Source organism: Dipodomys ordii, unplaced genomic scaffold (genome assembly GCF_000151885.1).
Source record: "Dipodomys ordii isolate 6190 unplaced genomic scaffold, Dord_2.0 Scaffold4, whole genome shotgun sequence".
Taxonomy (NCBI): Eukaryota; Metazoa; Chordata; class Mammalia; order Rodentia; family Heteromyidae; genus Dipodomys; species Dipodomys ordii.
Genome location: NW_012267220.1, coordinates 10,070,999 through 10,097,822, shown reverse-complemented (window position 1 = coordinate 10,097,822; position 26,824 = coordinate 10,070,999). Strand labels below are relative to the sequence as shown.

The 26,824-nt window shown below is 36.1% G+C and overlaps 1 protein-coding gene across 1 annotated transcript in view; it reads right to left on the bottom strand.

The window, feature by feature from the left end:
• Window positions 1–22,664, bottom strand: part of Neil3 (nei-like DNA glycosylase 3) — a 40,735-nt gene extending 18,071 nt beyond the window's left edge. Inside the window, exons 1-5 of the mRNA XM_013024875.1 lie at window positions 22,449–22,664; window positions 10,049–10,173; window positions 2,381–2,515; window positions 1,945–2,158; window positions 396–470 (exon numbers count right to left, since the gene is read on the bottom strand). Coding sequence (XP_012880329.1) covers window positions 396–470; window positions 1,945–2,158; window positions 2,381–2,515; window positions 10,049–10,173; window positions 22,449–22,598 — 699 coding nt within the window. The 5' untranslated portion in view covers window positions 22,599–22,664. The remainder of the gene's footprint in view (window positions 1–395; window positions 471–1,944; window positions 2,159–2,380; window positions 2,516–10,048; window positions 10,174–22,448) is intronic.
• Between the last annotated feature and the right edge of the window lie 4,160 nt (window positions 22,665–26,824).

Here is a 26,824-nt window from a genome sequence, read left to right as displayed (position 1 = left end):
TGTAAATAATCTAAGAATAGAATAACCAGGCAACGCCTGAGAGGACTCAAGTCTTCCTATCCTTAAGTATTACATTTCTTTATGCTCTAATTTTTTATAACCAGAAAACGAAAGCTCAACCAAAATAGCAACATAACTATCCTTTAAATAAAGGATAACTTGCATAAGGCAATTTGTGTAAAGACCATTTAATATATCCATAGTTAGACAAGTGTGGAGTGACCTAGGACCTACAACTTCAAAATGTTAATGACATCCTATGAAGTGATGTCACGCTTCTTTATTGCACCTCTGAACTCTGACCACTAGATGGCTACGTACAACTTTAACATTTGTGGTGCAATCAATAGAGAAACCATTGACACTTTAACACGGTTGAAAATACCTGCTCTTACCCGGTAAAAGAGAATGCTGAAATCACGTGTCATCTTCACCACGTGTTGGATCTGCTCATCTGTTAACTGACAAACCTTAAAATGGTAAAATGGAAACATAAGTGAGTTATAAGCTTTATAATTTATTCACTACTGTAAAATTAATACCACTTGCCAATTCTGTTATAGAGAAATCCAAGTAAGATTTTTTAAAAAGGCATACCTGGTAGAGCACACCTTTCTTTCTTTTTTCTTTTTTTCTTTTTGTGGTCCAAGGATGAAACCCAGGGCCTCAAGCATGCTTGCCTGCTTGCACAGAGCTCCATTCCTACTCCTTGTTTATGTGTTTTTGTTACTAGTATTATCCTCATTTTAAATTAATAGTGCTATTAACAATGATACCAATTGTATCTACACATTTTAATTCTAAGTGCAAGTAATTGTTGAGTATTCTGTATTAGACATCTTCAGATTCCCACCATTGTCTACCAGCTACTTGATGAGACTTGATGGATTTGAAAACAAGTAACAATTAAAAAGGAAACTAAAAAGAAAGAAGTGAGAAAACAGCCACAGGAGTAGGTGACTATCAAGGTCACTGTCATGCTTTAAAAAGACATGATGTTAACACATGCATTAATATTAAAGTAACTGTCAACACAACACACACACACACACACCCACAACTGGGAAACAGACCTTCCTGATGAAATTTTTTGTTGCAAGTTTGGCATCAATCTTAATGTTACTTTTGCAGAATTAATTATTTGGCACAAGTAGTTTCAAAGATAATTCCAAAAGAAATCTGATGCCTTACTTTCCTATATGCATAAGATTTAATGTATGGGTACAATCACATCTACACACACATCCACACAATAGACAATGACGTCATCAGTGACTACACAAATGAAAATCACCTCGTTGGCATAATCATTCTAAAAAGCTGGGAAATGCCCAATTGTTTAAATGTGAAAACTTTTACAAGTTTAAGCTTTATGTCTTATAAATTCCACATATAAGGTCATGCTTTAAAATGTTAAACTGCTTTTTCAATAATTGGGCCTATACTTACCTGACGTTCATAACTAAATTCTAGAAATATTAGTAAAATTTTAACTCCCCAGACTGATCTTATACTAGATAGTTGATTAGCTGTACATATAGATAAAAATTAAATTTAGTCACCACAGAGAACAATATCCTGGACTCCTAAAAAAAAATCTTCCATAGAGATCTCATTGATTTAAAAAAGTTTATTCTTCGTTAAAATTTTATTTCATTATTGAAAACCTGAACTTCTCTTTTCCCATTTTGAAAAGGGAGAACCTAAACTGGAAGAATGATTAAAAGAACTTTTAAATTTTAGTTCCTATTGATTTGGACTTTACCAAAACTATCATGAAAATACCTATCTAAAGCAAGGATTATGTAAAAAAAATAACTCAGTTAATAGAGTTAAGAGTATAAAACTAGTAACAAAATATTTTAAGATAATTTAAAATATTTTAGTCAATAACAAGAAATTTAGATAATATATTAGAAATATTTTTAAATACTTATAATTTACTTTAACAGCAGGATGGAGACCACTGTCAAAGAGAGCTTCATTTTTGATGATATTCCCTACTCCAGGTAAGACTTTCTGATCCAATAATACATCACATAGCATTCGACCTTTTTGCTTCTTAACTTCGTTTTTTGCTCTTGAGAAATAAAATTTCGGTGAACAAATATCTAATTCTTCCATCATCCTTATTCTCTGTTGGCTTTCTACTGAGTTTCTGTGGAAAGAATATAAAAGACATTAAGTACAAGTATGGTTTACATTGTCATTTTGATGTAAATATTAACATTTTATGTGAATCACGGCATAAGAGTTTATATGGGTGAGCAATAACGGCCCTGTAATGAAGTTTTATCAATTATAAAGTCCTTAAGTAATAAAGTTTCAAACCAAACTGTAAGTTATATAGTTTCTGAGTTTAACTATTTATTTCTTTTACCTGAGTTCCACTGAAGAGTCAAAGAAACAAATCAAATCTTTGGTGAGCTGTACTTCAAGAACAGGAGAAACTCTATTTTTAGTTTTATAATTAAGTGGATTAATCATGATGGAGCCTTTCATTCCAAAATGAATCCTGTAACAAAGCCAAATCCATTTTTGAATACAAGTATATCAAGTATCATTTCTTCCCTTTACTTCAACTTTTTTTATTATAAGCAAACAAATGTTAATCAGGATAGACACTTTAAAAGAAAAAAAAGTGTAGCTAAAATAACTTCTTAGAAAAATAATAAACCTCAACAATTTACCTGAGAAAACTTACCCTGGTTCCTAGCTTGTCAAATTAAGGATCTTTTATGCAGAACAGTCTAGCATCTCTTCTTTTTTTTAAGACTCAAAAGCTTATAGTTTGTGTTTAAACATTCTACAAAGCCACTAACACTCAAATTCCTTATTTCTAGTAACCATGAATTGAAACTGTTTATCTTTTGTAAAATAAGGCATACAATATATGACACTCTTTTCTTCCCTACTGCCTTGGGATAAGCAATAAAACAATTTCTTGCAACAAAAATTTATGTGTCTATATATAACAGAAAGACAGAGAAAGAGAGAGAACAAGTCAAACTACTATTGTTTTCAATTCTTTTCATTTTCATTTACCTTTGTATGTATCGGGAAGAAGGGATTTATAAATATTTACAGTCAACTTTAAAGTTACAAGGCAGTAGTGAAAAATGCATAACCCTTCAGATTTTGTAAGATTGATTAGCAAGTCCAGTAAAAAAAAAAAAAGTGATTTTGTGAGACCTCTCAGGATGATCAAAACTGATTCTCAAGATAAAATAGTGTTCTGCCTTTCAAATTCATCTCCTTTAGCTTTGTTGAGTTAATAAATATAATTTTTTGGCAGGAAGTGTTACTGCTCTGTACTTCTAATTTCAAAGCACCATGCTATAGTATTGTACAAGGTTAACCAGTCTAACTTTAAAAATGTGGGTTTTAAACTCTGTGTGCCCTACTATCAATCAGAAATGCATTTTACATGGCCCTTAGTTCTTGACAGGAAAAATGTGTGCCTGTAAGTACTCCATAATTTAGCTCGTGGAGGTTCAGCCCCAGCGAAAGGTGTACAACTGTCATGCCCAGAAGCCATCATATCGAAAATCTTTTCAGCCATGGCTCATAAAGTGGATTCTAAATCACTTCCACAATGAAACCCCATCTGCATCAAAAATCTCAAAGGTTAAGGTTCAACACAAATGCAGGACCAATCCCAATATAAACTGGAAATAAAACAAGTGCGTTATTTATTCCATTATCTATTCTATTTATCTATTTGATTTCAAGGGCAATGTGAATGAAATAACTGTATTATCTTGTATTTATTTTATTTCAATTGTGAAACAGTTAAACATATGAAGATTGAGCTCCCAATAAACCAACAAATTTTGTGGGGTGACTGTTAAGTACCTATTATCTGAAAGTAAGAATATCTCAGTATCAAGAAAATATTCAAGGTAAACATCTATATTAGTATAACAACTGTCACGTTGTTTTTTTTAATCCACCAGCACAAAGGTCTATATTACATTTGTTTTCCTTCAATTCTCGTAATGAACTCTGTTAAGGAAGAATTTTTATTAGATCCTCCCCTCTGGAATTTCACAAATTTCAGTCTCTGATGCTAATGGGCACTTAAGTCCATTCACATGCATAATAGAAACACTGCTTGCCAATTCCTGCTGCTAGCTTCAAGAACATGCATTAGTGCAAAACTGGACTGTTCTCCACTCTTTCTTATGATCCTGAGCCTCTGATACACACAGCTAAAGAATGAGCCCTTATCCTCATTCTGGATTCATTTCTAATTGTTAGCACATTGGCTAGTTACATAGGAGATCTATTTGGTTTAGTCTGCAGGCTTGAGCCTGTGATTTAACAAGGAAAGCAATTTAACTCTTAACAAATGTCTTCTACTCGTGTGTGTGTGTGTGTGTGTGTCTGTGTGTGTGTGTATCTGTGTGTGTGTGTGTGTGTGTGTGCAGGCCCTGGGGCTTGAACAGACTGAGTGCTATGCCTGAGCCTCTTTGTTCAAAGTGGTCCACCACTTGAGCGACACAGTTCCACTTTCAGCATTTTGGGGGAGGGAGTAAATTCTTAGAGATAACAATCTCATGGGCTTTCCTGCCCAGGCTGGCTTCAAACCATGATCTTAAGATATCACCCTCCTGAATTGCTGGGATTACAGGCATGAGATACCAGTGTCTGATTGAACCACTTTTAAGACTGTCATATAATCTTAAAACAAACATATGAAATCTCCCATAAAGTACTACATGCTGAAAGAACCATTTAGAACAGATACAAATAAACATTTCTACATAAGCAATTTTATGAGAGAAAGTAGGAGAGGACTCACCAATCTCTAGCTAACTGAATGCCCAAGAGATATGATGGAGAATTGGCACAAAAAAAAAGGTTAGTTTCAATGAAATGAAGCTGACCTATTTATTCACTGAGATCATGTTGACCACCACCTAGTTAGTTCAATGGGAGAAAACATCTACTTACACAAAGTCTCCTATTTAATTGAGTTTAGGGCCAGTTCAGTGGTCAGAATGATTAAGTTAGAAAAGACCACCATTCCTAGATCCTACTATATTTTTTCTTCAGGAATTCTAGTTACAAGACCATTTGACTTTTTCTATGCAAATCTTGGCTATTACTTCTTTAAAAAGTTTGTTCCATTCTGCTCTCTCTTTTCTTCTAAGATATATTAGACAAGTTAATCAGAATAAGATAGAAGGGAAACACTGGCAATTTGCTTGGGTGGCGGGGTAATGGGAAGGGGAAACAAAGGAGGAGGCAACAATGTTTGATAAGAGATGTACTCATTTCCTAATTCATGTAATTGTAACCCCTCTGTAAAGTATTTTCACAATAAAAAAAGAATAAATTAACCAAACCAAAAAATAAATAAATAAATAAATATTAAGAGTCTTATGGACTTTCCTGCCCAGGCTGGCTTTGAACCACAATCCTCAGATCTCAGCCTCCTGAGTAGCTAGGATTATAGGCATGAGCCACCAGCATCCAGCTATTGAATATGGTTTAATTTCACTCAGCATGGTGATTTCCAATTCTCTTTTCTTCATGGGTAAATAATACTCCATGGTGTATGTACGTACATATGTATGTGTGTGTGTATATATATATATTATATATATATAATATATATATATACACACACATATGTGTATATATATGTGTGTATGTCTATTCTTTATAATGTTTTCTTTATTCATTCATCAGATGTTGGACACCCAGGCTGATTTTCACAGCTTGATAGTGTGAACAATGCTGCAATAAACATGAGTGTGGGGAGACAAATGACAAGGGGAGACCAGCGCAACAGCATTCACAAAACAATACATTGGAAATGATGTGTACAACTGGGGGGGGGGATAGGAAAAAGAAAGTAGGAGAAAAAAATGAGCGAAGGGATAACAAGTTTGACAAGAAATGTACTTATTGCCTTACTTATGTAACTGTAACCCCTCCGTACATCACATTGACAATAAAAATAAATAATAAATGAATAAATAAATAAATCTTTTTTACAAAGCAGGAAAAGACTACAACTCAGGTGTGAGAAGTGCAACTTTATCCTAAAAATAATGACAGACAAGACATGGCACAGCAGTATCATGCCAAGTGAAGTCTGATTTCAAATCCTAGTACCACCAAAACAAATAACAAAAATCATAGTGATGTCAGAAACAGATTCATATATAGTCAATTAATCTACAACTATGTTGCAAAAAAATTCAGTGAAGAAAGAATTAGCTCTACAACAAAGGTGCTGCAATAATTAGATACACTCAGGCTCCGAAAAAGGAATTTAAGAAAACTAAGCTTAAGTATTTGCCTTATCTTATATGCACAAATGAATAAAAAATGGATCAAAATACAAACCAAGAGCTAACACAACAAAATCTCCCAAAGAAAATACGAAAGAAAATTTGCATTAGGTCAATGTTGTGCAAACTGTTCACTCAAAAGTATGAATCAGGAAAGAAAAATTGGCTAAATGAGAATTCACAGTATTACAAGCCATTGATTTCAAAAGACATGCTCAAGAAAATGAACAGACAAACAACAGGTTGGTAAAACTTTCAAAACATGGATCCAGCCCAATGCTGGTGACTCACATCTATAATCCTAGCTACTCGGAGGATGAGCTCTGAAGAATACAGTTCAATGCTAGTTCAAAGCTAGCCTGGGCAGGAAAATACATAAGGCTTTTATCTCCACTTAACCTCCAGCAAACTGGAAGTAGTGCTGTGGTTCAAAGTGGGAGGGAGAGAGGCAGCATTGGTACAGGGACAAAGTCCAGGCCCGGCGTTCAAGCCCCACGACAACAAAAAACCAAACCAAACCATAGATTTGGTAAAAGACACTGAGAATATATATATGAATGCACATAATCCAATAAGAAAACTAGCGGTTTCTAACATAAATGTACCAATTTTATGTATTCAAAGGAACCTGAAGATGTTAGTATGTGGTTGTTGTGGCTAGGTGACTAGGTCCAAGGAGTAATACTGTTGCCAAAATCCAAACGAGGATGTTGAATAGAAGACATTTATTTCTCCATAGTGTAGCATGCTTCAGCTCCTTCCAATATACATGAGACAGATTACAAAAGGATAAGCTGCTAAAGCCTTTATAAGTAATTATAATAAATTCCATGAAGACATCCTAACAAACTAGAAGAACAGTTACATTATCTCTTGGATATCATCTTAGAAGTTAAACTCCAAGAAACTACAAAACTGATTACATGAAACAAATATCAAAGTTTCTGATCTCTGAGTAAATAGGTTGATTACAAGTCATGAAAGCACAAATTGGAAATAGCAAAGTGTTTTAGGAAAGGATATTCACTAACATACATGTATATTTTAAATATTAGTCCAAAATGTTACAGCTGTGTCGATTTTTACTGAACATGAAAACTTGCTGGGGGAGGGTGTCTGGGTGACTATACATATCAATATTTGCATATTCTGTTCTGGCAAGGTATGAAACCACAGTAAATGTACTTAGTGGTGTGATGATCAATGTGTTATCTTATACTTTTTCATTATTTTTCAGTTTTCTGTAGTCAGTATATATACGAAAAGATCATTTTTGCCTTCTTTAAGCTACTGTAAAATGTGAAGTATGGGTAGTAATCAGTAGGACTTTAAAGTAAATTAATATCAAAACTAATTTTTAGTATTCTATGGTACCATTAAGAGGACTTGGACACATCCTTTCCTAACAGAAAGAAATTTACTATCAGAAATAAAATCTAAATCACTCTTCAGTTTGGATTCTCTGAAAATACAGCTTTTTTCATGGCAAATTACCTTATAGTTGACTAGTGTGCATAGTGTAGAGTGTGTACTTCATAAACAAACAAATCCCTGAAGATTTGTTATACACAACCATTCCAACTGAAAGTCTTTATCTATTTGGGTCACAAACAGCTGGATATGAAGGCAAACTATACACTGTTAAGCATTTCCTTGTTATCTGAGTCTAAAATGTAGATCAGTCCTGTGTAGAAAACACCAGAAGTCAATGAGGAAGACTCCTGTCTCAGGTGGACACATAGAGATCACAGTCCTTGGATTGAGTCATCCATTCCTCATGAAGCACAGGTTGGAAGCGCATTTAAACAAACAAAACAAGCCGGGCGCTGGTGGCTCACGCCTGTAATCCTAGCTACTCAGGAGGCTGAGATCTGAGGATCGCGGTTCAAAGCCAGCCCGGGCAGGAGAGACCGTGAGACTCCTATCTCCAATAAACCACCAGAAAACCGGAAGTGGCGCTGTAGCTCAAGTGGTAGAGCGCTTGCCTTGAACTGAAGAGCTCAGGGACAGCGCCCAGGCCCAGAGTTCAAGCCCCACGACCGACCAAAAAAAAAAAAAAAACAAAAACAAAACTGAACTAAACAGAAAAATGTTAAATTGTGAAAGGAAATTCAGCAAATCTTAGGTTGTTGAGTACAAATTCCAATAGCTGATTGCCCCCTCGCCCACCTTGAATGGATATATTTAATACTTGTTAAGTCTGCAGGAAATTGAAGGCAAGCAAGCTAGTGCAATTTTCCCCCCAACCATTTACTAAGTTAGGTACTCTCCAGGGATGGTCCTAGAACATGCAGTTTGAAGAAGTGATCGCCCTTGTTAGAACTTCACGGAACACTTACTGACAGCCCTGCACTGAGAAATGATTCCTTCCTTATCAGTCTGCTGGGAAACACTTGATAAAAACCTCCCTCTCATCCTATAGAAATAAATCTGCCCTGAACACCAGAGAATCAATAACACAGCGATGCTTGCAACTCTTGTGCATGGATTCCATTGTGTACTACTCTGTCCAGAGGTACAGCTAAGAGTTTTCAATCACATCAATCAATTACAACAGAAATGCAACCTGCAATATATCCTCAGGCATGAACCAGCAAGCATATGCTGATGTTATCTATTCCAGGCTAGAAAAAAATCCATGAAGGGACAATGTTGTCCAAGTTCAGAAGCTGCTAACAGTGAAGAGAGAACTCCTCAAAGGAACAGCCATTACATAAACCAGAAGTAATCTAAATATGTGATATATAATAATCAGAGTCAAGTCCTCTCTTTGTAAGTATCATCCACCTTTACTCAAAAGTCCGTGTCTTTTCTTTAAGGTGATAAATGTTCCATATTTTAAAGAAATACTAAGTAAGAGTCAAAGGAGGGGGACCCTCTTATAGGTTGCAAAAAAATTCAGGTAGAAATCACACATAAGATTTGATAGATACGTTAACTGACAGACCACTTTCTTTTTTGTTTGTTTCTTTTTTGTACAAATTAAACAAATGACCAGTTACATGAACATTGATGTTTCTTATCCTTAACTCAATTCAAGGAATCTTTCTTTGCCAACACATTACACACAAATTTCCATAAGAACTCTAAAACAGTGAAGCATTCCCTTACTTTTGAGGGAAGTTTTTGAGTTCTTCAAGTATCTAAATTCCGTTCAAGATTTCAGGGAATGAAAGAAGTCAGGAAAAGGTAAAAATCCAGTGATCTGTTAAACCAACCATTATGGATTGTCATAGGTAGAAGATAATTAATGTCACTGAATGCAATGAACATTGGCTGACAACAGGAGGTTAAGAGTAGGTGGGGGAGGTAGGGGGGATGGGAAGATGTAGGGGGGTGGGGGGGATGGGAAGGCATGGGATGGGGAAACAAAGGAAGAGGCAACAATGCTTGATAAGAAATGTGCTCATTCTCTTGCCCATGTAATTGTAACCCCTCTGTATGGTATTTTCACAATTAAAAAAAAAAAAGCTTGGAGAATGCCAAATAGAGATGGACTGTTCTAAAGCATTCTGGGAAGCCTTCCTAGACTATTTTCTAAAGAGAAGTAATTGATGATATCAAAATTTATTTTTCTTCTGACATTGCTTTCCATGATAGAACTTCAAACTCTTATGTTAGAGCTCTCTTCAATAAAGCATTTCTACATGATTAAATGTGATACCCAGTAAACTATAAGAAAAGCTTTTTTAAAGCATCTTTAAACCTGGAGAGATATGATGTAGTACATAGGTTTATCTTACCGTAAAGCTTTTGGGCCAAAATACATAAAAAGCTCTTTCCCCAAAGTTTCCACGCCACTGTAAACATATCCATGAAACAGTCTCAAGAAATTCCAGCTGGAATCATTATTATTCAGTGCAGCAGCCTAGAAGAAAATACAACACACATAAACACACATTCACACAAACTCTAAACAAATTATAATTTAATTCTTAAACATATTTACATTATTTTATGTCCAGGTGCGTTCCAATGAGAAGAATAATCTCCAACAAGTCAAGTAATGAAAATCAGCTGTTTGCAGATATTTTGACAAATTACTATGCAGTTATTTGAAAAAGAAAATGGCCAAAAATTGTAACGTGAGAAAAAAAAAAGTAATTGGCAATCTGCATTTTTCCCCAGGACCATACAGTTCTGTGCATAGGGAAAGCAAACAGAAAAACAATGTGATTCCTATAGAACTAAAATCAGAATACAGAGGTTTCTGTTTTAGAAGTGTAGTCAAGCTCCCTAAAAGAGTATTCAGATAAAAAAAAACCACAGAATATGATGGGCAAAATGGGGAGATCCGGGGGGAAGAGCTTTCAGTGCATGGATGCACTTTGAAACAAGAAAGGAATGAAAGTTTGAAAACAAATGTAGGTGAGAACCTTGAGAAGCATCAAGGAAGACCATGAAGTTAACTTGTACCATACTGGCACTCAAGAATGAATGCACTTTAGTTTGCGTGGTCCTATGATCAGACACATGACAGACAAAGCTTGGGACTGCCTGAGGAAAGGAATCTGATTGGATCTGCCCTACTCCAACCACAATGTTCAAAATAAAAAATATATAAAGTCATTTTTTCCTTATCAGCCTGGTAAAACAAAGGATATGTTGCTAGAGTTATATTGTTGAATACTTTAAGAAAATCAAGCTGGGCGCCAGTGGCTCACACCTGTAATCCTAGCTACTTAGGAGACTGAGATCTGAGGATCATGATTCAAAGCCAGCCTGGGCAGGAAACTCCATGAGACTCTTATCTCCAATAAACCACTAGAAAACTGGAAGCAGTCATGTGGCTCAAGCGGTAGAGTGTTTGCCTTGAGCTGAAGAACACAGGGACAGCACCCAGGCCGAGTTCAAGCCCCACGACGGGCCAAAACCAAACAAAACCAAACAAAACAAAAACAAAAAAAAATCAAGGAAATTATAAACATAAAAAATATATAAAATGCAGGTTCTTCTGTGAGAGAAGGAAAGGGATGGGATTTGGTTTAGATAATTCACAGTTTTCTTATTCTTCAATTGGGCATTATATACACTGGTGTGGTTGTTACTAATTATGCTTTTTTAATGTTATTTAATTTACATTCAAAATTAAGTATAAATTTAATACACATAATAATATTTTTTTCAATGATTTACAAAAATGTGCATTCTAAATGCATAAGGAGATGTTCACTCCAACCTTTCCTTTTCTAAACTGATCTTTATTTTATTTTATTTGTTTCTCATATTATGAGATAAATATGTCTTTTTTTTTAAGTTTTATTTTATTTTATTTGTGAACATACTGTACAGAGGGGTTACAATTGCATGGGCAGGATAATGCGTACATTTCTTACCAAGCATTGCAGCCTCCTCCTTTGTTTACCCTTCCCATCCCTTCCCAGCCTCCCCCCTCCCCCCCATCCCAAACTGATCTTTATTTAAAAAAAAAAGTATTTAATTCAAAGAGATAGTAAGGTGATTTAAAAAACAAACTGAGAACAGATATTCTTCTTCAACAGCAACCATTCAAGTTTGTAATGGCTATAGCCAATGCCTAAAATCCAGGTGCTTTTAAATGACTTCATATTCTTCCTGTGCAAAGGAAGTTCAGAACATGAATCACAGGCTTAGAATGATGAATACAACATACAGAAGAGTAATCAAAAATAATATCTTTCCAGCACGACAGAAATCACAAGAACTTGTGGGAGATTATACTATCCGAAATCATAGGTACATATGTCACTATGTCCTTAGAACTTCGGTCACTAAATTCTCTCTCTTGGAAAAACTCAAAGGCCTATCAACAATTATCACATCCCTGTAAAACAGGCTTAAGAACTCGATGTGAAAACAAAAACAAAACATACTTTCATATCAGCCTTGTTATAAATGAAACTTAGGCAGCAAGAGTTTGGCTGCTTTGCTACCTTAGAGGGGATGGTCAGGCACTTAGCCACACTTCAAACCAAGTACACATTACAATAGCAGGTTCCAAAGTAGGTTTCCATAACCACCAATTAGTATGTAAAAAGTGCTTATACACCAGTTGGGACAGAGTTAGGATGCTGAGATATACAAAGCAGATCTGTATCTGTAATGAATAAATTTTGCCTTCATATAGACAAGGTTTAATGTTTTTTGGCTCTCAGACTTACTATTGTTTTGAACTTTCATTTCCTTTTCAAGTTTAATGGCTCAGAGCTTGTTCTACCAGTCCAATGGCAACAACAGTCCCTTATACTCGCTCTCTCCTTTATATTATAAACCATGTAGACACTGAGTGATAAATTATCCCATTTGAAACACACACACACACACACCACAAATTTTCCTGTTTAGAAATTAATTAGCTACTAATGACATCCCTATGATTTAATCTCTCACCTCTAATTTTTTATAAGTCAAATCCCAACTCAAGATCTAGCTGAAGAAAGCCAAAGACATACAGTGGAAAAAACAAACAAGCAAAAAATAGCCTCTTCAATAATTGATTTTGGGAAACCTAAGCATATGCAGAAAACTAAAAGTAGATCACTGTTTGTCACCAGGCACTAACATCAATTCTAGTTAGATAAAGACCTCAACATCAGACCCCAAACTTTGAAATTACTAGAAGAGAGAATAGGAGAAACATTAAAACATATAGATATAGATAGAAACTTCTTGAATAGAGTCCCAAGAGCATAACAGAAAACAGAGAGAGACTTGAAAAGTGGAACTACATCAAAATAAAAAGTTTCTGCACAGCTGAGAACAGTTACTAAACTAGAAAGAGAGCCAACAAACTTGGAGACAATCTTTACCAGCAGTATATCAGACAAAGGCCTAATATCCAATATATACAAGGAGCTCAAGAAATTAACCCCTCCCAAACCTAATAAACCAATCACTAATAGGCAAAGGAGCTAAGCAGAGACTTCTCAGAAGAAGAAGTATGAATGCAAGAAACACATGAAGAAATGATCATCATCCCAGGCCAAAAAGGAAAGGCAAATCAAAACAACTCTGACATTCCATCTCAGTAAGAATGGCCAAAATTGTGAATTTGAACATCAAATGTTGGTGGGGATGTAGGAAAAAGGGAATCTACTGTACTGTTGGTGGGAATGTAAACTAATATAACCATTCTGGGCAGCTGTCTGGAGATTCCTCAAAAAACTAAACAGAGACCTTCCCTACAACCCTGTCATACCACTCCTGGGCATCTACCCTAAACATCATGAGCCATGATATGATAAAGACACCTGCACATCCATGTACTATTGCTGCACTATTCACAATAATCACTATACAGCCCAGATGTCCCACAATAGATGAATGGATCCAAAAAATGTGGTACCTATACATGATAGGATGTTACAGTCATTAGAAAGAATAAAATGATATCATTTGCAGGGAAATGGATGGAACTAGAAAAATAAATCATGTTAAGTAGAGCAAGCCAATCTCAGAAAGACAAATGGCACATGTTTACTCTGATATAAGGAAGTTAGATCTAAGATACACTGAAATATAATAATTATACAGGATTTTAGATGCACAGAATGATACCAAAAGAGTGTATTTTTTGAAGAGAAACACAAAGGCACAATGCCTAAGTGCCTTTTCATATTTATATACAATAATATATATACTGAGATGAACTCCAAGGTATAGAAACAAGAGATCTCTTCTTTTCTTTCTTTCCTTTTTAATTTTTAGTTTTTGATGAGGCTCTCTTCTTTACCTTACCTATGGTATATTCAAGTGAACATCTTTGGGTGGGTTGGGGGGAAGAGTCCAGAACTTGAGGGGAGAAGGGCAAAAAAGTGCAGCAGTGGAGTTCACTGGATTGATGAAAGTGAACTATACAACTTGTGTATAGAGACAGGAGAAAGAGACTGGGAGATAATGAAGGAACAGAAGACGCTGCTGCTTTGTGTAATTGTAGTCCCTCCATACATCACCTCTACAATAACAAAGTAAATTAATAATCTGTCTGATTTGTTAATAATTTTTCCATCAATTGCCACATGCTAAGACAATCTAAGGCCCTGAATCTGCCTGCTTCATCCTTTCTTTTGAAATGAGTAAAAATAAATAAATAGTAAAAAGTCCCTATTGTCTCATTTAAACACTGCTCAATTAAGGGATTTGCTAAGAACTCTATGTAGAAAACATTGAAACAAAAAAGTAAAGCACATTGTTAAGAGATAAGCAAGTTTGTCTTTAGACTTGCAAGGATGAAAGATGCATTAAAAAACATCAAGTAAGCAGACAATCAGAGTTGAATGTTTTGGAGAGATGTCTACACTGAAGATGCCAAATTATCCAATAAGCAGCAGAGAAATTGTGTGTAAAGCTGTGATGTCAGATAAGATAAGCAATGGGGTACATGCAGATAAAAAGAAGGGACACAAGAGCCGAGGTCTGAGACAACATAGTTGCTCAAGGATTCATGGAAGAGTCTGAAAGGGTGACTGGGAAGTCAGCTAGCAAGGCAGCAGCAAAACCAAGCCAATGTAACTTCCTAGAAGCAAATGACAAATGTGTTTTGAGGAACAGGGCATGCCAAGACTGTTGACACATCAAGTAAGATGAAGACAGGCTTAAATACCCAATCCAGCAATGAAGTAGTAATTAGTGACAAGCGTCTAAGGGCAAAAGCCTGGTTGGAGTGGGCTAGCGAGGTAGAGAAGAGGAATCATTAGCAAAGGGGCAGTGTGAACACACAATGCTGCATGGAAGAAAGAAATGGAGGAAAGGGGTAACCGGAGAGGCATAGTCCTATGTTGACAGGAACAATTCAGTAGAGAAGACAACATTAATCATACAGGGCAGAGAGAAGTACAGAAGTGCTTTTAACAGGCAAGAAGGAATAGTTAAAGAACACATGTAATTGTGGGTCTTGATAGAAACATGGGTATCCATTTACAGTCCCAGGAACGAATGCAGAGTACATGTTACCGATGAACATGAGTAGTTTTGGTAAAAATTCTCTTGTACTCGATTCAATTTTCTTGAATAAAGTAGGAAACAAGTTCATCAAAAGAAAGAAATACAGATCCAAGTACTCTGGATCCTATCAAGTTATATACAGCATATAAATAATATTACTCCAGTCTTATCATATGGCCACACATAAATCATGTTACTGGGTTCCATTGTAGCGAGTTCTACTAAGGCCTATCTATTTTAAAAAACCATGGACATTTCACTGGATAATACCAAGTACTTTAGTTCATGGCTTTAAACCACAGGAAAGTAGTTCTAGTTATGTTTACTTCCTTTTTTGACTTTCAGTTTTATCCAATGGGTTCTGAAAATCCAGCCATGTACTTGGAAATATTTTCTAGTAAGCAACAACAATCAAATGCTCCTTTATCAAAACACTGAACTTTAACTTGGCAAAACAGTATCCATTTTGGTAGTAATTTGAGAACTAAATCCCAGGTAAAATTCATGTTACGTTTTTGGTATTTAATGAACAGTTCAAAAGTGGTCGATTGAGGGAAACAGGAAGAGAAAAAAACAAAAACAAAAACCTTTTTTGCCCTAATATTAAAAGCCCAGATCAACTAATAATGTCTACTAGGAAAAGATCCAGACCAAGCTTATCCAGGTTTTTAATCCTAGATTTTCCCCAGGAATTTCTAACTATGTGCTAAATGGGTTTGTGAGGATCAACCATAACACTGTGCAGAATTTAGCGGCCTGATGGGAAAGTTGATTCCATGCACACAGTATAAAAAAGCAAAACTCCATATGTCATCCTCTATATGACCAACACTGCCAGGTAAATTTCAACATTTTTTTTTCCTTTCAGGAATAATCTCTTTAAAGTATAGTTACTTTGGAGGAGCTATCTGCACTTTCAGTCTATTGTCAGCTCTTAGAAATTGTAGAAAGCTGGAAATATGGAAAAATCTGACAATAACTTAAAAAAAAGAGGATGGTCCTTCAAACCTTTATGGTTAAGTGGGCCACTTATAAACCAGACAAAGGAGACAACATGCTCTTGTAAATAAATCCCATTGTACACATACATACTCTATAATTCTCACTGGTTTTAATGCCGCTTCAACTGCAGAGCTAAACAACTTTGAAGCTTTCTGCTCAACACACTGAGTGTAGTGTTTTCTAAACCCTGACTACACTGAATTATTTGTCTGGGATTTGCATTTGTCTACCTGCATAAGTTCTTTGGGGGCAGTAACTCCTGTTTAGCCAGTATCTTCAAGATTTTACACAAGTGTTGAGTAAATACTTGTAAGTTTGAGCAAATCTCTCTTCCCTTATTTCTGATACCAAGTATGGCTTTGTAGCATAGATTCACAGCATGCACCTACCATGGCCATCTTGCTTTACCTTTCTCAAGATTTCTTGGCCAAAAATTCTGCTCTACCTTGTATAATAATCTCTAACTTTCCCTCTCTCTTATTTTCTAATTATCTCCAACGGGGTACATTTAAACACAAGTGGACAAAATTCCCATTTCTACCAAAACCCACATATAGGAAGGTTTAGAAATGTCAATGTATTCCAGTCTCAGAGACTAGCTATTGTTGATATTGTCATTTTTGACAGGTTTACCATTAAATACTAGCTTTAAAAACATTTATCTTAATACTCCATTTTTGTTTGTATAGAAATTATACATACAGAGCATTTGGTTGTCCATAATATAGGGGCTTCATCCAAGTCAACTGATTTTTAGGGCATTATCTTTTCTAAAATAATAAGCTCCTCACAAATACTTTGAACAAAATGAACATTTCAACATTTCCCTGCATATGCTTTTCAGTATTAAAAAATTCATTTTTAAAAGTAATTCTGGTATACCAGTAATGGTTTGTTCTATTTATTTTCTGCATACACACTGGGCAAGGCTTTTGGAATAAACCTAAGACATTCACTCATCCTGCTGCAGAATCTAGGGTTATCACCTCTTCCCATGAGTCTTTGTTGCTTAGACAGATTCAAATATTAATTTCCACAAGCCTATTATCTTTGCTATAACTATACACAGTTGCCCAATGTATACTTGACTTTCTCATGTTGACCCTAATAATTCTGTAACTGTATCATTTGAGCATTTCAACCTTTTTTCTTCCTCTGAAATAGAGATGAAAATCTTCACCACAATTTTAAGTATGATTGAGTAGGGTTCACCTTCCACTTTCAAGTGGCTTAATAACATGAAATCTTCAAAACAACATATATTTTCAGAGACAGCACATGATTTATCGCACTTATTATCATTTATCCTGCCTATCCACGGGTGAACTAGGAAGATGAACTTTTCAGGGCAGACTAAGACTTTTTCCATAGATAAATGTTTCGACTTTAGAGCTGTTACAGTTTCTGCCACAGAAAGAAGAAAATACCATATTTACTTTCATATTTTTCCTCCTCTTTTCTCTCTTGCTCTTTCCCCACTCTTAGAAAGAGGAAACTCAAATTAGAAGTCATCAATCAAGTGAAACATTCAAATTTGAACTCTACCAATCAAGACTATCAAGATAACTGTCTCTAAGCTCTATAATAAAGGTCTATAGATCTATATATGAAAATACGTGCTACAAAGTTGTAAGAGCAGAAACTTTAAATGCTTATCCAGAGACTAAATACCTTGTGCTTTTCTCGAGAGCATAAAATTCGTTACACACCCTTCATGCTCCTGAGATAAGTGGGTCTGGTGAGAAAGCTCTGATCTAGAAAGAAAAAGTAGCAATCACAGGGATGTTTATTCTGCTACACACAAGCTAAGGGTTTTATATGTCTTCTTACTTAATCAAATAAACTATGATGTGAGCATAAGCATCTCCAGAGGAGGAGTAACAAAGGAATGGGAATTCTAAATCAAGATGACTCTATTTTTTTTATAAATGAATGTATATGACATAAATAAATGAAAAATCACTTCTCTGAGTTTCTTGATAGGTGCCAATACTGTAATGCTTTCCTTGGTCGATATCTTTTGTTTCTTGATTTGATACAATGCTGGATGTTGATAATGCAATGACTGTGAATCACTAAAACCAAATCACTATCAATATCCTTAGAAGAAGTATGTCATCCATGTTCTACATAATACTTAGAAAACTTCTCTGGAAAATAAAATCTTTGTACATTAGCACTTTCTTCAAAATAATGGCAATATTAGAATACTGAGCAAGAGGAAAAGAAAAGAAAAACTCAAAGTATGTGGCTTCATTATTTCTATGCAGTAGGCATTTCTAAATGGCATGCCTAACCAAATATACATATACTTATGATGGAGGATTCCAAACGAAATTTTAAATCCTTAACCATAATGCTTTATTCAAAACTTTGCTTTTCTCCATCCAATGTGCTTTTATTACATGCATTGTATGTTTGTGACACTAGCATACATAAAGAGAATAAAAGTAGCTATCATATCAAATACATGCATCCAATCTGAAGGAATCATAAGAACAACCAGGAGATCATGTACAAAATGAGATGAATGCTTATAAACAGTTTCATATCCTGTTTATGAAAGGAGATTAAAAACATATGCAGATTACACACTGATTTCACTAAAATATTGTATCCACCCAACAATTAAAATTGGAGGACTGACTCTTCAAAGCTCATTAGCCAGACATGTTCATTTACATTCTGATACTGTTTCTTACCATAAGGTTCCACAAGCTCCAGCAGAATTTTATGCAAGGAGCTTACACAATTGTATAATTTTATGCTGACAAGACAGTAGATCAACACTTAGAGAAATAATATGCTGCATACATGACTGACAGACGCTAAGAGCTTCTGTGGCTAGGCTCTCTTCTTCAAAATGAGGATCAGTTGACACACAGGGTGGGAGCCATTAAGGTGTGTTTCCTATGAACTTGAAACTGACCTGAACACAAAGGAATTCTACTTGACCAACAGTAGCTACTGAGGTAAGGGTCCTTATTGGTTTATGCAACAATGATAATTTCAGGATTAAATCTTTTTTTTTAATTTTAAGTACTCGATTAATATTTATTTCAACATCCTTTAAATATTTTTTTACTGCACTACATGTAACATACTATACTGTTAGAGTGTTATTTTTTTACATGCTGCCTTGACAAAACAAATCATTTTAATACAGTGATAGAAACATTTAAGTAAATGTAATTCTGGGATATGAGATCATATGTTACAATATTGATTTGGAAGAAGCTGGTGAAACCTACCATGTGTTAATGGAATTTACTATGGATCCAACATCTCTCTCAAATGCAAAAGACTCTTACTATTTATAAGGGTTACAATAATTATTATTAGTTTAAAGGCCCAGAAAGCAAGGCCATCACAAAGTACCAACAAGCTGCAAAAAAAAAAAAAAAGTGTCCATAGACCAACATTCATCATCCTAATAACAAAGACCCATTCTAGTTTTTTTGTTGTTGTTGCTTTTTTTTGGTTGGTCGTGGGCCTTGAACTCTGGGCCTGAGCACTGTCCCTCAGCTCTTCAGCTCAAGGCAAGTACTCTACCACTTGAGTTACAGTGCCACTTCTGGTTTTCTGGTAGTTTATTGGAGATAAGGGTTTCACGGACTTTCCTGCCCAGGCTGGCTTTGAACGGCGATCCTCAGATCTCAGCCTCCTGAGCAGCTAGGATTACAGGGGTGAGCCACCAACGCCTGGCCCTGTTCTAGTTTTTAATTAATCATTCTATTACGGTGTCAAACATAATTGTCTGAAAAGCAGGGCTATTTACTGGTGAAAGAGTTCATTGAGTATTGTCACCAAGGGATGTGTAACCATAACCCACCTTTCAAGGAAACATTTATATTAGGTAATCAGGTTCTGTTTCTTTCTAGGTAGACATAGTCAAATCCAAGGTTGTATTTCCCTACCTAATTATCACATATAGAGCACAAATAGTGCAATATGGTGTTCCTATATAATGTGCTAGCAACTCTCTTGTATTACGAAAAGAGCTATAGCATAAGTCATGGTTCACTAGCATGTAGCTTGGAGCATAGCCCTGGAGTGGGGCACAGAAAATCAAATCCTAGCTTAATCCTTTATCAATCATGTGATCTTGAACTATGCATATTCCTTTTCTGTAGCATCAACTAAGATACTCCTTTATTATATATAACTACTCTTTCTCAGGACTAAATGAGACAAAAATCACTTCATGCTCTGCCACCAGACTTAATCCCAACAAACTGGAAAAAAAAATGCTCAAACCAAGTGCCAGCCACTCACACCTTTAGTCTTCCATACCCAAGGCTAGAACTGATAATAGAGGTTTGAAACTGGTCAAGGAAGACCAATGTCAGAGACTCTAATCTTCAATTAACCAGCAAAAAGCTAGATGTGAAAGCATGATTCAAGCAGAAGAGCTGAGGCATGAGCAGAAAAAGCCAAGCCTCAGGCCTGAGTTCAAGCCCCAATACTGGCACGCATGCTCACACAAAGGAAATCTTCATACTATGTTTATCTAAATACCAACAAATTGATCACTTAAAACAATAGCCTGGATTCTTAGAGCAGGGACCTTATCTTACTTGTCTTTCTACCCCCACACGTATAAAGCCTAACATAATATTATTGTTGAAGAACACAAATTATGAGATCTACAAGGATAGTCCAAAAAAAACATTGGTAAGCCCTGTAACATTCACTTCTGAAATATGATTTCTCTTCCCTGACTTCATTTTCACTAGCAGCACCTGAGTGCCAGCTCCTCACAATCAATCATGGCAGTTGTCTCCTGAGAGAGCAATATCACCTCTGGCTTTCCTCCAATCTTCCTTTTCAAGGTAAAGGGATCTTTGCAAAGTGTGAACAAATCTGATCACACCTCAAGACTCTAAAGCTGCAAGAATAAATGCAAAATCCTTAATCTGCTGTCAGGAGTTCTCTGTGGTCTGATCTTTACATCTTGTATCCACAATCACCTTTTCTCCTCTTTTTCCCTTTACTATTCCCACTGTGCTTTCTTTCGGTATTTCACATTCTTGAAGTACTGAATTCCACAAGGAGAAATACCTGTTTTTATTACCCAGGTGCCTTGATAGTATTCAGTACTTTGTTGAGTGATTTTCATAAGCAGTAAGTTCTTAAGAAACGATTCAGGAATACCTTAACCCTACTCTGTAACCATTTTGAAAAATGCAATAATTATAACAAAATCGCAAAATGTATATATGAAGATGTCACAAAAAATATAAAATAAAAGGACAACTGGAAGAAGACACAAAAGTGAATTTTTTTCCCATTTTGAAAATACATTTTCTCAGCATTAAAGCTCATTTGTTTCAAGTTGAAAGCAGATGCTAATTGTATGATACTTTTTCTTCCCAGGACTAAAAGCAACGAGGAGCTTTGCAGGAGAAATTGAAGTATAGCACAATATTGAATGCATCCCTGAAATACAATCATCTGAAGACCTAAAGGCCTTTAAATGCATGATGGCTTAATCAGAATATTTTTAGTACAAGTTTCCAAGTTCTTGCTAAATGAATACCGACACCATCTGCAAGAAAGGCCTGAGTGGCAAGCAGCTGTGCTACAAATTTACTTTAAAAAAGAAATACAAGCACTTAAGGCAACTAGAACAGAGTTTCTCTGACCCTTCATTAGATGGCAATATTAAGTTCAGAGGGAAGTTAGTGCCAAACTTTCTACGTGCAGTTTTTAAACTACCTATTACTTGTCATATACTTAATCAACTGCAGAACGGTAGGCAAGCAAGAAGCTAGAATGTAATGTTCAAAGCTTACTATCTTAAACCTGTGACGAAAGAAGTCAGAGGTTGCAGAGATCTGATCATGTTAACAGGGGAGAAAATAACATCTTTTGCTGTCTAATTAAGAAGGTGAGTAAGGTGACTTGTGATAAAACACATTCAGCCAGTTCTCATCTTGGGATCTGCCCGGGCATAGCCAGCCCATCTTGAGATCTGCCCGGGCATGGCCAGCCCATCTTGAGATCTGCCCGGGCATAGCCAGCCCATCTTGGGGTCTGCCCGGGCATAGCCAGCCCATCTTCTGACTAGGACCTACGCCTTCCCACCGTAAAGTTTAGACACTGAGAAGCCCTAGGAAGCCAGCACCATAGCAAATACATGGCACGATGGGTCCTGGGAACCTGCGTATGTGTAATCGTTTTCGCCCTGCAGGCTCCACGCCAGGTGGAGCAACTCACCTGGAAGGAGGCATCGGCCCCTGAGTCTGCGCGGGGCAACCCTGGCAGGCTCTGCAGAGCACTTCCCCGCACGCCGGTTACCGCCTGGCCCGGGACAACTCGCGCCCGAATCTCCTCCCCATTCGCGGTGCAACCCGGTCCTTCCACCATCTCTCAGAAATCAGCCCTACGTCGTACTAGTTGCAGACCAGACAGCAAAACTGCTAAGCTACTCAACTTTCCCGCCCGCACGGAGGGGAAGTTCAAATCTCCCGCGCGCTAAGGCCCCTCCTAGCCCCTGTCCGGCCCCGCCCAGTCCCGCCCTGCACCGCCCACTCCCGCTCTGGCACCGCCCAAAACTCTCTCAGACCCCGCCCCAAACTCCCATGGTCCCTCCCACAGCCCCGCCCAGGTTTGGCTTTCCGCTCTCTGACCGAAGGGCCCTAGCTTCCCAAATGGCGCATGCGCAGTAGCTAAGGCGCCAAGGTCCTTTGGGTGGAGCCACTGTCGACTGAGTGGAGTCAGATAAACCAAGCTCAGCTCTAAAGGCAGAAGAACTGGAGAGCTTCCAAACCTCAGTCCTTTGCTTTAATGCTTCACCTTTGTGTTCAAGCTCCTCAGACCTCGCAGGTTTTCTGATCTGATTTTCTTAGATCTAGAATTGTTATTGTCACAGAGCTTCTGTAATCATACACCCTATTCAAATGTAAATAAGAAAAAGGCTGCGTTAAGGTTTTATAGACTAAATTTGCTTGCTTTTTCTCCTTTAGGTTTAATGTATTAGATAAAATGGTTTTCTATGCAAAATATACATTAGCGTCTCTATTAAATACCTCCTCATTTAAAAATAGCTAAAGGAACTCTGAGCAGAACCACAGATCCATCTTTTTACTGTAGTATGTCCTGCTAGCTTTGTAAAAAGTAAGGCTGTATGTAAATTTGAGGGCAATGCAGTACATAGCTTTTCAAGTTTACTTGTAATCCTAAGACACATATACATATAAGTTTATGATGATAAGTGACTCCATACAGTTTGATTTGAAAAATAGCACACATTAAAACAATGCCAATTTGGTAACTGATTTTATAAATCATAGCACTATTCTGTAGTTAAGCCAAAATATGTGTATGTGTGCATATGGGTAAGTCACAAGAATATGTGTGTGAGCATACACACTAGAGTCTTATTAATTACTTAATTCTTGGTGGAGAACAAGTAGTGGCCAAAGTTAGCCAGATCAAGTTCACAAAAATTTGTACTTTACTCCTTTGTTCAATTTTTGCTTACTTTTCAAAGTCATGCTGTTAAATAGGAAAGAATTGTCCATAAACTCTAATTCAGTTATAATCATTTCCCTGTGATAGAGGAAAGTTCTAGATAGCTTTTTCATCCTTATTTTGCATTATTTTATTGTTTATCAAATTACCTCATTTTCTATAAAGTTTCATAATTTGTCGATCAGTATTTGGCAATTGTCTAGGTGTATAATTTGTCAAAAGGTTACAGAGTAGATGTTTGGCTAGAAGCAGCTATCTAAAGAGTTGACTGTGGTTAGAAAGACACTTCTGAGATGTTCACTTCCATGGTCAACAGCTTGAGGTCTCAGTTCTCTTCGAAAAGATGTGTCTATAAAACTGTCTCGCTCTTCTCATGATGTAGCAGTTGACAGAGAACTGGAATGAACCTGGAATCTCCTTGGAATGCCTCTTAGCACACAACTGCCACTTTTCCACATGACCATTTGCCACCCTGCCATGTGATAATATCTGCCATGTTCTGGCACAGAATGAGGTGTGGCCCTTTGATAGAAACAAAATATGAAGTTTCCATTATATTAACCCAAAATCAGTTAAGATACTTTCCTATAAATACTAAAATTTTTCCAACTTTTAAGACTTTCAGAAATTTTCTAGATACAGACAGAATTGATATTGTGTATTATGTAGTTGGTCCTTCTGAGAACACATCAAAGCAACGTATGCGGGAGTTACTTGCGTTCATACTGCTTCAGAGCATAACAGGAATGTAAATGTCAAGCTCATCTTTATATTTTCAAAGCCCCTAGGATTTTCTATTTGACATTTGACAATTGGAAAAAACAAATGAAAAAAAAAACAAATTCATGAACTTGCAATACTTATTTACAATTCATTTGCTTATTGATCTGAAATCTGGATTTACTCTATCTACTAAGGTAAACCCCAAATTCCATTTATTTTATGAGAGGAAGTGAAGATATGGTTTGGATTCGTCTTTGTTTATTCTTCATTTGGGATAGTTGTTGATGGTATGTGGGTAGAATTTCCTGTGTGATGTCAAGTTCATAACATTCTGTACAAAATTTCTAATTCCTCTAATAATTACCCTAGATTCTTTGTGCTTCCATGCGCCAAGGCAAAGCTTAAAGTGTTCTGCAAATACTCTGTTTTCATACTTCACAGTAATCCTCTGAGGTTATACTCATTAATGTCAGTCTCATTTTACAAATGAAGGAACCGAGGCACACACTGAGGAAGAACTAAGGAAAACCACTTGCCCAAAGACACAGACTTGGGATTTAACCAAGCTAGTTGTACTCTTAGCCAAATATTTTCAGCAACATTAATTATGTTACACTGGCTCACAACCAACTATCTTTAGTAACAACTTACAAACAGTGATTTAGAGAAGGGGAAAAACAGAACTTTTAGTCAGCCTGAGATGGGAATTAAGGACAATTTTAGAACTTCCTTCAGCATATTTTGTTTTGACATATTTTGGATTGTGAAACTTTGTGGATGTGAGATTTTTTTTTCTTTAGCTGCAGTAATTTTTTTAAAAATTACCACAGGAGGAATTTCTTTAATTTCTGCATATATATATATATATATATATAAAACCTGATATATTTAACAACTACAGAGATAACATCTATGCTCCTTCTAAGCTGTCTTACTTTGAGCTATGAATGGAGAAAACTATCATCAGTGAACATCAGATGCGAGCGTTTTTGGTGATATTAACTAGTTTCCAGATTCTAACCATTAAGGGGAACTTAACATTAGATCACTAGAATGATATTCAAATGCACAGTAACAGAAACTAATTGGACACTTTCATTATTTGGAATATATTCTGAGTGTCAGAATATATTCCAAACAATGACAAATTCCTTGTGCGTTGTTACATTCATCAAGGTTGGAATGTGCCAGGTGACAGGTGTCAACCTGCAAAGTCAAAACTAAAATGGGAAAAGAAGCAGCCAGACATTCTTAGTACAAGAAACTATGACTCTCAGCCTTTCCAAAGTGCTGTGAAATCTATGACTGATACTTGTTTTCATTCTAGTTTTGTGTTCCCAAATTCTTATGAGGCTGATATATTTCTGATACGTTTAAACAAATTACCAAGTAAAGAAAAGTAACTTCCTAGTATGAATCTAAATTTGGGGACAAATAAAAACTAAATAATAATTACATGCAAAAGAACCAAAATAATCTCTCTCTGAGGAGTTATCTCCGTGGAAGAGAATGGGAAAATTAATTCCTTTGTGTTTTGAAATACAAAAAAATGATTATTTTCTGCTAATATCTTGGAGCAACATTTTTCATCTATTGCAACCACTGGCATGTGTATTCAAGTTAGGCAAGACAATTATGAAGAATTAATATGATTAATTTGATATGCTAAGAGGTGTTGATATTATTTTGAAAGTAATGGGGTATGAATAAAGCATTCCATGCAGGAGAGTCACATGACTCAATTTGTTTGTTTTGCTTTGTTTTTTGTTCTTTGTTTTGAAAGCATTCCTCAGAATTAGGATGCAAACTTTCAGATTGGGATCAGTTTTGCTCCTCATCTGACCCTTGGTCACACCTGGAAGAAAAAATGATGTGAAATTACATCTAATGGATAGAAGGCAGCTATGCTGCTAAATGTCCCACAATGCACTGGACTAGCTACTATAACAGAGAATTATCCCTCCAAAAGTATACATTGTGTGAAATTCAAAAAACTGTCTGTTAAGCTAATCCCTTGCATGATAAAAGGGACACTTCAATTATGGTTAAATGTAGACTTTTAAATGAAGGAGATTACCTTGCACTACACGGATGGGGTATAAAAAGCAAATATCCTGTTAGCCAGTCAGTAATGCCAATGCTGCTTTATGGTTTTTTTTGAAGAAGCTGATTTAGTCAGTTAGATATGTTCTGTAATATACCATCAGACAAATGAACTGTAAAGGTTCACAACAGAACTCTAAAATTCATACATGGCAATTTGGGGTTAGATTAAAAACATCAGTGCTTTTGTGTATTTGTTTCCTTTGGCATTACTGTTTCATTTGCCAACTATTTTAAAAGATTTCCTTCTCCATAAGTCTTGTCTGATTATTAATGCAAGGAATTAAAAAAAG